This window comes from Ascaphus truei, chromosome 4 (assembly GCF_040206685.1).
Source record: "Ascaphus truei isolate aAscTru1 chromosome 4, aAscTru1.hap1, whole genome shotgun sequence".
Lineage (NCBI taxonomy): Eukaryota > Metazoa > Chordata > Amphibia > Anura > Ascaphidae > Ascaphus > Ascaphus truei.
This window is the reverse complement of record NC_134486.1, coordinates 24,415,659-24,434,542: the sequence shown is the minus strand read 5'-3', so window position 1 is coordinate 24,434,542 and position 18,884 is coordinate 24,415,659. Positions and strand designations below refer to the sequence as shown.

The 18,884-nt window shown below is 39.8% G+C and overlaps 1 protein-coding gene and 1 long non-coding RNA gene across 3 annotated transcripts in view; one reads left to right on the top strand and one right to left on the bottom strand.

Moving 5' to 3' along the window:
- The window catches only part of ALK (ALK receptor tyrosine kinase), a 797,030-nt gene that overhangs the window by 739,893 nt on the left and 38,253 nt on the right, over positions 1 to 18,884 (top strand). Inside the window, exons 22-23 of the mRNA XM_075595436.1 lie at positions 3,857 to 3,921; positions 5,790 to 5,919. Coding sequence (XP_075451551.1) covers positions 3,857 to 3,921; positions 5,790 to 5,919 — 195 coding nt within the window. The remainder of the gene's footprint in view (positions 1 to 3,856; positions 3,922 to 5,789; positions 5,920 to 18,884) is intronic.
- Positions 10,395 to 18,020, bottom strand: LOC142492616 (uncharacterized). Of its 2 annotated transcripts, XR_012800861.1 has the most exons (3): positions 17,243 to 18,011; positions 14,101 to 14,176; positions 10,395 to 12,718 (listed from the first exon to the last, which is right to left on the bottom strand). It is a non-coding gene; the product is annotated as an uncharacterized LOC142492616 (long non-coding RNA). The 2 variants fall into 2 exon arrangements; XR_012800860.1 differs by having other exon boundaries at positions 10,395 to 14,176; positions 17,243 to 18,020.

The window sequence follows — 18,884 nt, the reverse complement described above, 5'->3', positions numbered from 1 at the left end:
AATAAGAAGGGATCTTATCTCATTGGTCTCCTATAAGAAAAAAATGAAACTCAAAACACAAAAAGAGCTAACAGATAAGATCCTGATTCTTGAGCAGCAACATAAAAATTCCCCCTCCAAAAGAATATATAAAATACTCAACAAAACAAGAGCGGAACTGAAACAAACACAGCTTGAGGAGGTGGAGAGGGCATTGAAATGGACCAATCAAAGGTTCTATGACAGGGGCAACAAAGCAGACAGGCTACTGGCCGCAAAACTCAGAGGCATAAAAATTAAATCCCAAATCACGAAGATCCGCACCAAGAGCGATCAGATCTCCTTTCTGGAAAAAGAAATTGCCCAGGAGTTCGCTAAATTCTATGAGGATCGCTACATCCTCCACCCCCCAGGCCAAGAACAAGATAGCACCAAAATAGCCTCGCAATACCTGGCCCAATGCAACCTGCCCTCTCTTACAGAGGAGGAGCTAGAGAAATTAAACCAAAAAATCTCACAAGAAGAACTAACCCATGCCATAAGCTCCCTCAAATTAGCCAAGACCCCAGGGCCAGATGGCTTCTCCAATGCCTACTACAAGACGTTCGTTTCAACTCTCTCCCCCTACCTACTAGACATGTTCAACTCCTTTCTGGAGGGTGAACCGATCCCAGGCACAATTTCGGCCGCCAACCTCGCTATCATCCACAAGGAAGGAAGGGACCCGCTACAATGCAGTAGTTACAGACCGATCTCCCTACTTAATACAGACCTTAAACTCTTCAGCAAACAGACTAAACCCGATTCTCCCCAGACTTATTCATATTGACCAAGTGGGCTTTGTGTCAGGAAGACAGGCCTCTGAAAACACCCGCAAAATTATTGATATTATTGACCATGTGCATCTCAACAAACTCCAAGCCATGATATTAAGCCTTGATGCTGAAAAGGCATTTAATCGGATCAAATGGTCCTTCCTCAACCAAACTATGCTTAAATTCGGCTTCGCAGGCCCTTTCCTTGAGGGAGTTTGCGCCCTCTACCAAAACCCCACAGCGTATCTTAAACTTCCAGGCGGACAATTAAACCCAACCCCAATCAAAAATGGAACCAGGCAAGGTTGCCCCTTGTCCCCGTTACTATTCGCTATCTCAATTGAGCCACTAGCGGCCCAAATCAGAGCCGAACCATGCATAAAAGGCATCCCAATCGCAGAAACGGAATATAAAATCTCCCTCTTTGCAGATGACGTAATCTCGACCCTCGCCGACCCACATATTTCCCTCCCCAACCTTCAAAAATTACTAGATCAATTTAGCCAGGTTTCTGACTATAAGGTCAATATGGACAAATCGGAAGCGCTTAACCTTTCCCTCCCAGAACCTGTAAGGAGACTACTACAGTCAAATCATAAATATAGATGGAACTCCTCCCACATAAAATATTTAGGAGTAAAGATAAACAATTCTTACAAATCTCTGTACCAAACTAACTATCCCCCCCTATTTGACCAAATTAAAAAAGATCTGGACTCATGGAACAATCACCAAATCTCCTGGTTTGGTAGACTTGTTTCCTCTAAAATGAATATCCTCCCCCGACTACTTTACTCTTTCCAAACTCTCCCAGTCACAATACCATTATCAGAATTAAGAAATATACAGTCCCATATTTTCCGATTTATTTGGAAACCGCGTAAACCCAGGGTCCCGAGGTCGGTTATGCTGTCCTCAAAGACAAGAGGGGGTCTAGGTGCACCTGATGTGATCAGATACTATCAAGCAGCTCAACTACGCCAGGCAGTAGTCTGGAATAATCCCCCAACTTCAAACTGCTGGTTGGCAATAGAATCCCACCACGCATCCCCCACCCCCATCCCAGTTATTCTATGGTCCCAAGCAAACAATGAAAAGCGACCCCAGAATTTCGAACTTGGGGCAATGAGATGCACATGGTCTATCTGGCTTAAAAGCAAAGGGAAGTAAGGCCTATCATCATCCCCCTCTCAACTCACCCCCATTTTCGGAAATCCAGAATTCCCGCCTGGGTGCTCCCGTAAACAATTTGGTAAATTCCAGGACCTAGATATTAGAATGGTTGCAGACTTGCTGAAGAAAGAGGAAGTTCTGTCCTTCCAGGAGCTCCAATTTAAGTATCACTCACCTGGCCTCCATCTCTTTAAATTCTTACAAATTAGGCATTTCCTTCGAGCTCTATCCCAAAACTCTAAATTCCCCCCCCCTGACCAAATTTGAATCTCTCTGCCTCAAAGGTGAATACCAAAGAGGATTAATTTCCAAGATTTAAAGAGGGATGGAGTTGTCGCTTTCCCCCCCAACCCCCCCCCCCTCCCCCCACATCCCTCTCCTACATGCAAAAATGGACCGCTGACCTTAACCTACAAATGGACATTGAAGACTGGGAGGATATCTGGGAATCAGCTACCAAAACTTCGATTTGTACCATAACAAAAGAAAATATCTATAAAATTATATTCCAATGGTACCTGACCCTGAGCAGACTGAGCCAGATCTTCCCCGGCACACCAGATCTGTGCTGGAGGGGATGTGGTCAAAGGGGAGACATGGTCCACATTTGGTGGTCATGTCCGGAGATCCAGAAGTTCTGGACCAGAGTTCAGAAACTCCTTTATGAAACCCTGGGACTAGATGTCCCCTTGGACCCTCTGACATATGTGCTGGGAAAACCACAATAGTACCTCCCCGCCCCTCTAGCCAGGCTGATCTCCTCCATCCTGACAGCCGCTAGGTGCTCAGTTGCAGCGGCTTGGAAACAAATAAAAGCACCCTACAAAAGAACAGTTGTTAACAGAATAAATACAGTTATGAGCATGGAAATGCTCACAGCCATGTTAAAGCAAAAGAAGCCCCAATTTTTCAACACCTGGGAACTATGGCCTGGCGCCGGAGCCCCATCTCTCCCACAGATCCTGGCCCAAAATTGACCCTCCTCTGGTGGAGTGGGATTGGAGACACCCGAACTATCATCTTCCAATAGCCCACTCCCCCCTCCCATTCTGCCCCTCCTCCCTGCTCCCCGTCCACCTTTCTTTGTTGTTCCCTCCTATCCCCCTTCATTTGTCTTCCCCTTATCCTACCTTCAAAAACAGAAAATGCTTTATTGGATTGTCTTTTACTACCTGCAGTCATGTGCCTATGACTTCATTGCCAATTCTACAATGTTATTTCTTTCTGTACTCCTGCTGCAATTCTCCAATAAAGGAAAAAGATTGTTAAAAAAAAAAAACTGCCCGATGATAAGCCCTCTCCTCCTTGCCCCACCCACCCCCTTCCCCTTTGAGGTTTCTCCCCTCCCCTCTCCTCCCCCTCCCTCTCTCCCTCTCACTCTCCCCTTTCCTCTTTCTCTTTCTATCCTTATCTCCATCTATCCCTTTTCTCATGGATTAAATGGGTTCGAATAAGGAAAAGTCGAACCCCTAACTTAAATTAAGGGAGTACATTTGCATCTCAGCAATTTATATACACTGTAAAAGCATGTAGATTATCAATAATCTGGGTTTCTGACTCTTTGTATTGTAAAGGAAAAACATGATGTAAAGCACTCCTACGTGAATTGACTCGATATCTCCTCAATGTTTATGTCTTGAGAAATACAATAAAAAAGTTTGAAATAAAAATTAAAATAAACTGGCAGATGCATATTGGCAGAAATGTACTGTTCCAAAGTAAAAGGCTTGGGAAACAAACAATATTTATTAGACGATGTAAATGACGGGACACAAATTTGTTAACAGGCTACGTATAATACATGTTTTTCAGGAACAGTTCTGCAACAAAAAATACCTTACGATTTGTATCTACTGTGACTAATCCGTGTGTCTTTTCTCTCTTTCCAGACATTGCCAGAGGTATGTTCGGAGCAGGATGAGCTAGACTTTCTCATGGAAGCTCTTATAATAAGGTAAGATGTCGCCGCCCTTGTTCTCTGGGAGCATTGCGGATATACTGAACTGTAATGTAGCACAATGGCACCTTCATTACACGGTTTCCTAAATGGTCAAACTATCACCTTCTCCCACACTCAACCCCACAAGGTAATTGCTTATTCATAAGCATTGCCCACCATTAGTGAGCAATGCAATAAGAAGAATGTGCTTGACTATTCCTACGCTTGCATCAGTGTGATGATGTAGCTTCCATGCTGTTTTGTGTTTCCACGCTCTGCTAAAGTCTCCCGGCTGCTAAACTGTGCAAATTTTAAAATGTACCAGATTTATCAAAGGAAAAACTCAAACGGGATTCATTTCTTTGAAGGGCCCTTGTACAATCCTTTTAACCCTCTTCTGCCAAACTCTGTGCAGCTTTTTTATTTTCCCTACTGTGTAACTGTTTTAATATCCTCTCTATGCCCTATCACTCATATGGCCTCCTATATAATGTGGGCAGTGTTCAGTGCACTGTACTATCCCTGTATATGCCAAGTTACTACAGCTTGCCCCGACAGCAAACCCTGGGCTGTGTGGGAGAAATTTTATTTTGTGTGTGTTTATACCGTTACAAAAAATCAGGCAATGGATAGGAAGGACTTCTACAGAATGGTGATTGAATGGCTTGCACAGGTAACTGGTCAGGGGAATTTCCTCTATCTAAGCCCAGAATGATAGGGAAAGACATAGGGGCCAGTGCACTAAAGTCCGATAGAAAAAAATCGTCATTGTTTTTAGATCTCCATTTTTGACAGCGTTGCTATCACGGTATGCAGAAAGCCGGTGACGTGAAGATCTCCTCTCTGGAAAGGGCTCACCCGGTGAGTTCTATCTGCTGCAGAGAGAGCCGCCTCTCCCTGCACAAATCTCGCCTGAAAATCATTTTTTAACATTTCAATTGTATTCCTAGTGTAGATGAGCAGGGGGTCTCCAGAGCAGAACCGCATTGATTTCACGTCCGGGGACCCCCTGCTTCCCGAGATACAGGACCTGTTATGGGGTGCCAGTGTCTCCTATGCATTTTATTCCCACGGTCACGTGACACGGGACATTTCAATGTATAGGAGATACCGGCACCCGATAATGGGGCCTGTATCTCTGGAAGCAGGGTGTCCCCGGACCTCAAATCAACAAGGTTCTGCTCCGGAGACCCCCTGCTACAATACACTAGTAATAAAACCATAATGAAAATGTTTACACATTCGTTACCGTAGCAGCTATCTGTTATGGTAATGAAGCTCCTTCAATGTAATTTTTATTAATAGTGTGCGGCAGCAGGGGGTCTCCTGAGATGAAGCGCTTTGATTTCAGCCTCAGCGACCCCCTGATTCCCGAGTTACATGCCCTGGAATGGGGCATCGGGTGCCAGTATCGCCGCCATTTTTCATTACTTCAGAACTAACTATTTCAAATAGGTACTCTAAACGTAATATATTCTATGAACGAAATGATTTTTTTTGTCCGAAATGAGCTTCAACCAGCTCACTTGAGTTAGATCTCATACATGTACGAGGGCAATGCTAATGTCATTACAATACAGTACTTTGTTACTCTTTTGTGTTGGTTTCTCTTCGGATGTTTGCTCATCAGTACCTCAGTTTAAGCGCCCTAAGCTGAGGCTAAGTTATTATCATCAGTACACTTACTAGCATCACTCTAGTTGGTCAGATATTGGGTTGTTGCATGTACATTGCTCCTATATTAGCCTGGGAGATATACTAATTATTTTATATATATTGTCTAGCGATCAGCATTTTATCTTTATACATCATCAGTACTGTAAGCACGGTTAAGGCTTGTCAGCAATGTCTTTCTCACCAAAGTTGTGGCCTTCTCCCCTCAGTAAGTTCAGCCACCAGAACATTGTGCGTTGCATTGGAGTGAGTCTGCAGGCTCTGCCTCGTTTTATTCTGCTGGAGCTCATGGCGGGAGGGGACCTGAAATCCTTCCTCAGGCAGACACGACCCAGGCTGGTGAGATGAAGGAAACTATTTTCTTTTCCAAATTGTTGTTATTCTGCATTTCGTGTCAAATTAAGAGACACTCTAATATTATTTCCTTTTTTTATTCTTTGCATGACATGGGCATAGTAGAATTTTTAATCGATATAGTATTTCATTCGGTTATTTATTGTTCTCATTCTGATTAGGTCCGAAGACGATTCAGCTGCTAATGTGTGTATGATAGAAATGTACTCAAAATAATTGACGCTATTTAGTGGAATTTATCCTTCTATTTTACATTGTAACCCCCTTTGTGCAGAAGAGCATAGCTAGCTAGACAGTGAAGATGTATCTCCTACATTGTAACATAGTAGTTTAGGTTAAAAATGACATACTGTATGTCTATCATGTTCAGCCTCGCTAACCTAACCGGGTGAGATATTCATTCTGTAAATGTATTAATATTGATCTAGACAAAGACAAACAAAAAACCCAGTGTAACATTTGCCTATTATGGCTCACAAGAGAGAAAAAATCATGCTTAATTCTACTAAAAGGCTATCAGAGTGCTCTCTGGATCAATACACTGTGTCTATAATTTAACTTGTTTGGCATAACTTTAGGCGAAATTCAACGAGAGAGAGATCTTATTTAGTACAGTACCCACGTATTTCAGGAGTGTTCACGTGTATCTCTCCACTCAGGCATTTCCATTTCCCATTAGGGAAACTATCGTTTATAGGTGAGCAGATATATACAGTATACACCGCCATCTGACTTCTCTCTCTACCAGTATATACCACTCCAGTCTATATGCACACCAGCTTGTTTAACACTGTTTGTCTACGTTGGAGTACAGGTCAGCATGGATACATATCATCACCTGTATTATCATTCTACCAGTATACAAGACTCAGTGAGTTAATGTTGGGTTAACACAGTTCCTTTGACTTGGGGTATATTTTTGGTGGGCAGTGATATACAGTACAACAATCTGACCATTTAGTTAGGTTAACAATGTTCTTTTTGGTATATAGGTGGGCAGCTGTGTGCCCTGAGGTGGGGAATTGAAAGACTCAGCCCTACCACTATTTCGCACAAACAATTAACTACAGTCTTTTGAAATAGTAATTTCCAGACACCCTATCGCACTGTGGTAGCATTCGATGTGTGTCCTATATCTGCTACTATTACTGTAGGCTTTCACAGGTTGACAGAGTTGTATGCCCACAATACCAAATTCCATCCAGAAATAATTCGTCCAGAAAAGCCATTACATGCACACTATGTACAGGCACCTACAGGGCAAAGGCACTTAATGTATGAAGTATCCACTTACAATAATTACAGATATGTTGAAATTCTTGGTGGTCATATACTACATGAGAGTGCCGGGCCACTGGGTTTCTTTCTTTTCACCGTCCGCAGCTTCAATAATAGCATCTCCATCATCATCATCATCATCCTCCTTTCTACTGTCCACGGGTTGAAAAAGGTCATTTTCAGGCAAGATGCGTTATGCATTGCTGGCTTCACCTGAAAGCATACTCGTGGCAATCTCTTGGGGGGAAAAAAACGAAAAACATATTTGAAAGTTGACTAACCCATCTTGGACTTCCCACAATTTCATATTTTCACATAATGGAGCAAATATTGTCTGTGTTTCGGACATACTATTAACCTGATGATAGAGCATTTTCTTAAAAACAATAGGACTGTATAGGATATTCTGTCTGTCGCACATAAAATAGGTGATCTTTTTGGCATAAACAAGCAGAAAACTAGAACAACCACAACAAAACTATACTCTCCCATGCCACCAACTGAAGCAAGGGTTTGTAACAAGGTGGAATTCAGAATTCTGTATGCTTCAGTGACTTCCAAAACAACAACAAGATACACTTTGTCACGTACGCCACACCTGCGAGCACGTGACATGTGTATGTGAAAAGGGTTAATACTCCTAGCTATCCTACTGACTCATTTACCTCCCCACAGGACCCTCAAAATGAGCAATATCTCCCCCCAAAATCTGTCACACTACGCTTCCACCACCAAGAATAATTTTAAGGTCTTACCTTCAGAGTCCTTGGTCCCTGTTTACGAGGACAAATATGTAATTAACACAAACCCCAATGTAGCAAAATGTGTCCTAGAATGCGGTTAATCTCTTCTGAAAAGGTACAGGGGTTCCAATTAGAGCCCAATTAAATGTTACATTTAATATATAAAAAAAAGTGGTACGGTGCGTGATTACAGAAAAGAAGAATGTTACAAAGAACGTACAATATAGAAATGGAGACAGTTTCAGAAAATAACGAGGTAAAAAACGAAAATACTAAATACGTTACCACATACTGTAACAATATCGGATTCTTCAAAGAGGGCTTGAAGTTGAAAATAAGAGTATCTATGTGTGTATTGGTATAATACACCTTCCATGGTGAATTCTAATTTGGTATCCTAAAAGCATGGTTTTTATGCTCAAACTTTGCAATGGGACCAGAATAGGCACACCCTCTTCGTCGGGTCCTATTTTCCCAATCATCCATCTCCTGTGAAATTTATGATAGAGACTATTTCGTTAAAACTCAAAGTAAAAAATACCCCATAACTCTTTCTGTAACCCCTAGAATGATGTGACCCACATCATTGAGTTCGGGTGAGTTTGCCGACGGCACAGAAATCAGTCTTGCCAGGGCTACTCCAAATATTGGAGGGGAAAATAAATATCTGACCTTTGCACCACACTTATCGTGGCATGTTTAGTATCATTTAATCCACTTGACTTCACGTCACATCACTACAGGCATACCCCGCTTTAAGGACACTCACTTTAAGTACACTCGCGAGTAAGTACATTTCGCTCAATAGGCAAACAGCAGCTCACGCATGCGCCTGTCAGCACGTCCTGAACAGCAATACTGGCTCCCTACCTGTACGGAAGCTTTGCACAAGCGGGGAGGCTATAGAGCCTGTTACACATGCGTTATTTACATCAATTATGCACGTATATCACAAATGCAGTACAGTACGTGCATCAAAAGTGGGAAAAAGGGAGTGCTTCACGTTAAGTACATTTTCACTTTACATACATGCTCCGGTCCCATTGCGTACGTTAATGCGGGGTATGCCTGTATGTTCTTTAACCTTGTGAATGATATCAGATCCCAAATATCTTATATTTAGTAAATGTGTAAGGACATGGGGAGTACTCTCCTGGACACACCCTTTTGTTGCATCCAGAGCACTTTGGAATTCTCTTGAAGTTACACTAACATGTGCTGGCCACCTCTTGGCACATCTGGTTCTCAACTTCACTGTAAAAAATGTTTGTTAATTGATTTATTAACCAATAAAGTTGGCCCTTTAATATTGACCAGATTTGACTCTGATATCCCGTATGAGACATAATGCCATATTAACTCCACATGAAGTTAACCCTTGGTGTGCTCGATTTGTAGCACAACTACACAGAAAGGGGCATTATCGTCACACACTGTATTCCATGATATTGAGGGAGGGTGGACTTTTGTGACTCACTCAAAGTGCAAAATCATTGCATATATATGTGAACTACTACAACCATTTGAAGTAGCAACACAGGAAAGGACTTCTGAGCGGCCATAGCATTCATCAAACTTCTTGCAAAACAGCTGGAGAAGCACAAGGACAATATTTGGTTTTGTCTATAGTTTATCTTGGGTACTTCATAAGGACTCAAGGGTTTCAACCATTTTGCAAACAGAGCAGCATATTTTGGCAGCCATGCGGGATTTAAGTCAAACTTCTCTTAATTTCTTCCAATAGTTACAGATATGAACACCTGCAAAGACCTTCTCTTTACCCAATGGTCCGCTTGGGTGTCACATGACGCACCGGTCGGTTCTTCTGCTTCTCCTGTTTAAAATGTGGTCTCTTACTGTTACTTCCAAAAGTATTGTTGCTAATCGGTAACATGGTTGGAAAATATATATATATATACCACTCCAAGTTTAAGTCTCTGGACGAAATGCGTTGGAGTGGGAGCGCTAGGCAGGACCCCTGGATGACTCTTCCCATGGAGCACACGTAATTATGCTGCAAAACACTGTTGATGATTTTTTATTGGAATTATACCACCTATCAGTGAGTTGGCAATTGGACATTATAAGCATATAGGTGTGCTCAATTATTACACACCTTATCTGGCTTGCAGTCTGCTTACTGCTATTCTTACAGTTTATGTGAACTTTCAATTTACAGCTTACCCGTGATCCTGGAGTTCATTTTGCTATTACAGGCTTACTCTTGAGGTTTGATTGGAAAGTAACATTCTACAGCCAGCTAACCTCTCTATGTGCTGAGTTTCATATACTCTAACTTCAGCACAGTGGATATTGTTCCTTGCATTGTATGATCTTGTGCCAGGTATATCATATTAACCAGCTATTTACCTCACTGTGGAGATAGGTGATTCCTTATTGTTATGTGAAAGCGTAGAAATAAGATCAATGAGTCAAGGGTTCAAAAAGTAACACATGAGTTTATCTGTACCATGGCACCATTGAGAGAAAAGAATTCCAACAAGGAACTCAGGCCTCTGAAGACATATTGCTTAGTATCACATTTTTATACATTTCAAAATGAGTAATACACCCCTTAAGGGGGCTGGCTTATAGATAAAGGATGATATGATGACATGCAAAAATATATTAGTTGATACATAAATATGCTTTACATTGCTATATTCTTATCGATAATTTACCATAATGTGGGCCTCTTAACCTTGTGACATAAGGGAGTTACTCTGTTCAGCCCTGTATGTGTACTGTAGTTGTCAGATAACAAATCCTACGGTTAGCAAAAATATCTAAAGACAGGAGAAATTGCTTATGAATGCTATTTCAATTCTTGCATGACTCGTAGGAATTACAAGGGTGGGTTAGATCCAGAAGCGATACTCTGCAGACTCAAACATTCACAGTTCATTCATTCACGAATGAAACAAATAAACATTCATATAAGCAAACACTCAGAAAATGGTGGTTTAGGCCAAAATGGAGGAGATGATAGCCACTCACATTATCTCAATCTTCACAGTCCTCTCTTTTTATTCTTGAAAACATAGTCTTTTAAGGATAATTCAGATAAAACTCAGAAGCGTTGCACTGGCCTGGAGGGCCCCAATTTGCATGGCTTTGATAGTTCTGGAAACTCACAGAGCTGCTGGCTATCATATCAGCCAGGTTGGTCTTTCTGCCATCATCTTCATCTGTATTCCATTGAGGAGGACTGATTTTTCCTTCTGAGATTGCATCTTCTGTATTGTCGTCTGTGATCAGTGGCATGGCCTGGGTAGAGGGTGTTACACACCTTTGCAGTATGGATTTACTGCACATGGCACAGACATACAAAACAATCAGAACTGCAAGCACACAGACAAATCCATTCATCAGTTTCGCTTCTAGAAAACCAACCAACATGGTAATTCCTAACAAAACCCACACCTTATCTCCACCTTTCCTTAATCTCTCCTGTATCTCTGCGATCTTCTCTACCTCATGCTCAATCTTACCACTTTGATCTCTAAATAACATAACATTGCTCTTTAACTAGGGCACACACGCTAAAATATAGTCCAGAGCCATTCTATTCTGTAGGGCCATTAATCTAATCTGTACCTGTTCTTGATTAAGTAAATTAATGAATGTAGTTGTATGATTGAGAACATCATCCAGTACATCTGTAAGTACATTAAACCTGTCATATAACAACTCAACTCCTACATTAGGAAATAAGCTAGCCCAAAATTGTTCTTTCCATAGACAACTTTTCAACCCCTGTGCGTTGGAAGTGGCTCTGCTATTCCTGATCCTGCCAGTGGGTCATTGTAAAGGCAGGTACAACTGTACCAAGATAGCAGGACCCTGTCCAACCACATGGTAATACTCTGTAGGCCCATTTTCCACAAAGCCAATGCACTCCCCTAGGTAAACTAGAATTTGTGCAAGCACTTTTTACTATCTTAATTAAAACTGAAAAATTAAGGCCACATCCTCCCTGTAAATTTTTAGTTCAGGGCTGTAAATACATTTTCATACAAGTTTCATTGGTTGGTGGAGACACCTGACCCATAAATTGATTGTTGTTCCCAGGGTAATTTCCACCTACAGGAACCTCATTTACCAGTGGAATTCGGTTTAGAAAAGTTCTCTGTAAACAAATTCAAATTAACATTTCATCATTTTAAATTCGGCATTAGTGTAAGGTATCCCTACTCAAGGGGTTAAATGTAATTCTCTCTTACGTCATTGGGGGCCACTAGAGTATGGCAGGGATTCATTGTATATATTCCCTTGTGACCCATTAACCTGTGTAGCATTGTGCAAGATTGTGTGATTGTCTGCAAAATGATGTGACCATAAAACAATAAACATTACAAATATTTCAAAATTGATCATCCCTTGCCATCTGGATGGCGTAGGTTGATCTTGCCTAGCGAGGCATACATCTTAAAAACACACTCTAAAGCATAAAAAAAATAATATGGAGTCCTGAAAAAACAAATTGTTCGTTTAAATCCGGGCCTTGATAATATTGAGTTCAGAAAAAACAAATTGTTTGTTTAAGACCGGGCCTTGCCTGAAGTCTTAATTCCTCGGTGGTTAAATGTTCTAGGATTATTATGCCTAGATACACGAACTGTTGGTCAGTGGTCAGGGAAAAACCCGTCAAAACGCTGGCTTGATGATTCTTTGTCTTTGTTAGCTGTTTACGGTGGTGCCGGCACTTTTTTCTTGCGATGATGCTGCTTTGTATTCTCCTTGGAAGACTGTATAAGCTGCACCTAAGTTTAGAGAGACTTAAACATTTCATTAATAAAAGCACAAGGAGAGCGCTTTTAACCACTTTAATTTAGTATCAGCACAATTTTTTTGTTTTTCACCACTATCTTGGCATCCGCATATAAAATAAACACAAAAATACCTTGCTCACCAATTACAAAAGAAAGAAATCAACGGCGCATAGGGAAGTATTGTAAGAGAACACTGATAAGTGACAAGAGGTTGTCACTAAAAGTCCCTAAAGCTTGCACTCATTGTAAACTGTAAAATATACATAAAGTACCGGTTAAATAACTAATACCACTAATATCAAATTTATTCCAGACCAAATGGGAAATATCCACATAAACTTAACTATAACACAACTAAAACGTATACATCTTTTTTACAAGCTAAAAACTTACGAAATGCATAAAAGGACAACTAATAAATCATAGATAAAAGAGTCCCCATGTGAACGAAACGGACAGTACACGGTAAATAAAAATGCTAATATGAACACGAGTGTAAAGCCCTATCAGAACATGAGGGGCCAGTGTCATTAATATACTAACAATGCTAATTAGCTTCACCACAAAACACTGCAGAGTAGCAGCTTATCACATTAATACTTAGTTCCCAAACAGGCTCAAAATAAAGCTATCCAATCGTTGTGCTGGAAAATGTAAAGAGATGGGGTATATCCCTCTCTACATGAATATTCATGAAATAACATGTTGCTATGTGTAGCAATGAGTAGACAGCACCAAAACACATCACAATATGAATGGAGTCATTTCGGCAAGAAATGTTCAAGGATAAATAACAAAACAACACACATAAGGTAATGTTGCAATGAACAAAATAGGCAGAGTCCGCATATAGACAGGTGTGTAATGGAAAATCATATAAATTATCCTCTCTTTTGTTCATATGCAAATCCTATGACATGTGAACAGTATACGACAAAGGATGATGGTATTTAAAACATCAGCTGCTTAAATATATATATATATATATCATGAATTTAACAATAGCTACTGCTTAAAAAAATAAAGTCTAGATAGCCTACAGTTGCATTCTTTAAAATGAGAGGCTATACAGGCATACCCCGCATTAACGTACGCAATGGGACCGGAGCATGTATGTAAAGCGAAAATGTACTTAAAGTGAAGCACTACCTTTCATGCAATGTACTTAAAGTGAAGCACTTATCATGCATGTACTATACTGCAATCGTCATATATATGCATAACTGATGTAAATAACGCATTTGTAACAGGCTCTACAGTCTCCCCGCTTGCGCACAGCTTCGGTACATGTAGGGAGCTGGTATTGCTGTTCAGGACGTGCTGACCGGCGCATGCATGAGCTGCCGTTTGCCTATTGAGCGATATGTACTTACTCGTGAGTGTACTTAAAGTGAGTGTCCTTAAACCGGGGTATGCCTGTACTGTAGATCAGGGTTCAAATTAAGACACCTTTTGGAGGGAAAGGAGAGGTAATGGTTAAAAATTTATAAAAAATAAATCACATATGCAGTTAACTTTATAGGAAAAATTATTTCATATCTGATTTTATGCTTACTCGTTTATATTGTACGCTTTGTGAAGTACTGAGTATACTTTTGACACTATTCAAATACGGAAATACATATTAAATATTATTGTATTGTTAATAAAACAATTATAACAAATAGCGTTAAAAAACATCTCCTAATTAGAACAAATAGAATTGAAATGTGTTTACTGGTTTCTGCGTAGAGGTAATTTGGATACTGCATGTGGGGATTATAATCCCTTCTTGTAATAATTCCTACATAATGGGAGCTATGCCATCTAAAGCATTTCATAAACTATGAGGTATTTATCCTAAAATAGATACAAAAAACAGAAAGCACAATAAATAAGCATAATTTCACATTTCTCTGATACAGAGCAAAATGAACTTTACAAAAAATAAGATAAAAACCCAAAACAGACCTGTTTGATCCTGCAAACTTAGTCCAAAAATAAATACATTACAGAATCATTCTCTTTCCCCATACTTTAACTAAGCTGCTATTAAACTTTTTTTTTTTTTCTCAGCTTCTAGTTAACTTTTCATGTCTGGAACGTGGTCTTTGTACATTCCTTAAGGTGGAGGAGGGGGGCCAGCCCGCTTGGCTGCTTTTAACCTTCCCTCTTTTAAATGACTACTGTTCAAAAATCAAACGAGCAGTGTATTTAAGAAAACAAACCGTTAGTTTCCTAATATAAGTTTGAACAGAGAAACCTTGATAACTAAAAAATGAACACAAAACCATCTCTGCAACCCTTCCTATGAAACAAAAATCTTATTGTTTTATTTACTATTAATTTCTAATTCCTTATCTTTCTTACACACACCCACACACATACACACACGTTCTCCGAGTTTATCCTCCTCTCAACATTCATTCTCCTTTCTACAAAACTCCAACATGATCTTAATCTTGTGGGCCAGAGTAAAACTTAATAAAGCTTCCTTACTCCATAAGATCAGACTCTTTCTTTTGTTTAAATAAAAAATAAACATTTACTTTTTAAAACTTTGCATTCTAGATATACCTTTCTTTTAGTCCTGACTCCTCTAAATCAGCACATAAAATTTAAATTTAAAACTTCATTTAAATATTGTAACACAGTATTTCCTACACCCAGGAACAAACATGTGCTACTGTAAAAATACAAATTCATATTTGAGTCAGGGTGAAATGACTTCTTTTTACAACTGCCAAATTTTCATTCTCTTTTAAAATATTACACTAACAGACTTTAACATACAATACTTCCTAGGTTTATTTTAAATGCTACTGTCATGCCTTGTAAATGGCAGCAGGCTTAATACACTTTGACAAAAGGGTTTAAACTTAAATGACCCTTTTACAAGAGATTATTTGTTATTTTTATGATTAGTACAAGTGACAATGTGAAGCACTATGTACACTAATGGCGCTATATGAATAAAGACATGCATGCATACATACATACATTAACTATCAGAGTGACACACAAACACTTCACTCCATGACATGTATATTATTATGCCATCAAACTAGTTTCTATGAGCTTTCTAAGACAAAAACAAACAAAAAACATTTAGGGGCCTATGCAGAGAGCAGCGCTATTTCGAAATTCGCCATTTTTTGGAGATAATTGCGCAGAAAACAGCAGAAAATGGAGATTTCCGAAAAACGCGCCAATTTTTCTTTTCTATTTGTAAAACTCGCCTCGCGGCTGGCGAAAACCTCAATCTCGCCAGTTTTACAAATATCCTAATGCAGAGAGCCGCGAACGGCATCTAGCGGCTGGTCGCGCCAATAAAATGGCGCTATTGTCTCCTTTTTCCCTCGCCAGAAAAAATTGGCAAGAAGCGGCCGCTCGCGGCCATTGCAAAGGGAAAAAAAAAGGCGCGCATTTGTTTTTACAAGTTTCTGAAGCGCGCATCTCGCCAATTTAAACTCGCCAGACGCATCCATGTTAAACATAGCAGAATTCGCACTTTTCTGCATATGGAGAATAAAACTCTCCAAAAAAGCTACTTTTTAATAAATTCGCCATTTTTCAAATCCGCTGCTCTCTGCATAGGCCCCTAAAAGAGGATGTCCTCTTTTTCTTCCATGCAGTATTAATGCATTCATTCCTAAAAAAAAACTACTTTAACATTCTTAAATTCAAGCCATTTCTTCCTAGGTTAATAATTAACTTCCATGTCTCACAGACATGCAACTCCTGTGCCTCACAGACATGCAACTCCTGTGCCTCACAGACATGCAACTCCTGTGCCTCACAGACATGCAACTCCTTTTCAGTGAAAAAAGGGTGAGAAAAAGGGGGAAGAGGAAAAGGGGATTAGAAAAAGGGGGGTCCACTAATGCTACCGTTATTTTTAAAACAGAGCCTGATATGTTTCACTTTCCTTCTTATTTAATATATTCTGTGTCACTAAATATCCATTTTTAAAACATTTTATTGCCATAAAGTCCACACAATTTCAAGGGACGTACCCTTCGCCGGCAACTTCTGAGAACGTAGGTTTCCCCATAATTCTCCTGTATTACACCGATCAACGTTAGCTGACCATGTACCTTACACCGATCAACGTTAGCTGACCATGTACCTTACACCGATCAACGTTAGTTGACCATGTACCAATAAGGTGCCCCAACCCTTGGTATAATATAAGTAGAATATAGAGTTAAGGACCAGTGGCCTTAAAAATAGTTTCCTGCTGTTCCTTAACAATAGTTCTCTCCCCAAATTCTAGGAGACTTAACACCTTATTAATTATTATACCTTCCGGGCCCTTACTTGGCCCTGCCGTTTAGCGGCACACGGTATAACCTGAGTTTATGGCAATAATACAAAAACAACAATAACAATACCTGATCAGTATAATATTGATAAACTCACGTGATACAGGGTGTCCCGTCTCTCAGGTAGGTTGCCCATAAAGAACAAACTGTCTACAGATTACTCAAACATTTAATCTAACGGCTTTTTTTGTTAAAAAGGATAAAGCCATACCTTATTCCAAGTGTGCACGTTTGAGTAATGTAGCAGTTGCTCCGTCTGGGTTTCCTGGTCCCGAGGTATTGGGTGTCCCTATCAAGGGCCGCCATATGTGAAAGCGTAGAAATAAGATCAATGAGTCAAGGGTTCAAAAAGTAACACATGAGTTTATCTGTACCATGGCACCATTGAGAGAAAAGAATTCCAACAAGGAACTCAGGCCTCTGAAGACATATTGCTTAGTATCACATTTTTATACATTTCAAAATGAGTAATACACCCCTTAAGGGGGCTGGCTTATAGATAAAGGATGATATGATGACATGCAAAAATATATTAGTTGATACATAAATATGCTTTACATTGCTATATTCTTATCGATAATTTACCATAATGTGGGCATCTTAACCTTGTGACATAAGGGAGTTACTCTGTTCAGCCCTGTATGTGTACTGTAGTTGTCAGATAACAAATCCTACGGTTAGCAAAAATATCTAAAGACAGGAGAAATTGCTTACGAATGCTATTTCAATTCTTGCATGACTCGTAGGAATTACAAGGGTGGGTTAGATCCAGAAGCGATACTCTGCAGACTCAAACATTCACAGTTCATTCATTCACGAATGAAACAAATAAACATTCATATAAGCAAACACTCAGAAAATGGTGGTTTAGGCCAAAATGGAGGTGATGATAGCCACTCACATTATCTCAATCTTCACAGTTATTATACAGTTATAGGTGACTACAGTGTTTGTTCACCTTTTCTCTACATTAGTGTTCTTTTGCAGTGCCCGTGTCAGGGGTCCATGCCATATTTTAATTATTCTGCACTGTTTTTTTTAATATCTATGTGTCAATTCAATAAATTGTTATTTTTCATTTTTGGTACACCTGAGTGCTCTTAGCGGGTCTCTTTTTCTCCTTTCCTCACAATATATATATTTATGCATATGTATATGTACTAGACCACAGAAACAAAGATAAAAAAGATATCCAGTGAAACTCAGAGAACATGACAGAAAATTGTGTTGCTGAGAACGAAACCTAATCAGTTTCCAGAAAAGTGGAATCTTTCTGTAATAAAAGAAAAGTTAACATCATGTGATTTAAAAAAAAAAAAAAAGTCATTTTCACAGACTGGCTATGATTTAGTTGAGCTGTCCAGCCTATGCTTACATTGATGATGGTGAAAATTAGAGCTGTGTGAAACCTTCACTGAAGTTTGGGAAATTGGCAGTTTTGGGGGTGACTTTCACCACTCGCGACAATATTGTGAATTTGTAATCATTTGCAAAATTGCGCCAAGCTTAAGCCACTAATTATGCACTATAAATTCTGGTGGGAAATGTGTCCTTCTCCAGCGAATGTGCTTCAAATTCTTTACGGCAAATTCCGTAAATAGCTCACATTGATACACCATTAGCCTATTATGCGTACAAAAGGCAAACTGTTTGCAGCCAGCTAATGCTTGTTGTACTGTAATTGCTATGTTGAGCAAAGCATTGATTATCCCCAGTGTGACTGTGTCAATATGTCTGTAATCATATCAAGAAGTTTATAACATGACGATAAAGGGTGAGAAAGTGCACTGCAGGGAGCAGGACAAGAGGCCAGAGGACTCCGGGGCTCAAGCAACAATGACTCTGATTCTAGA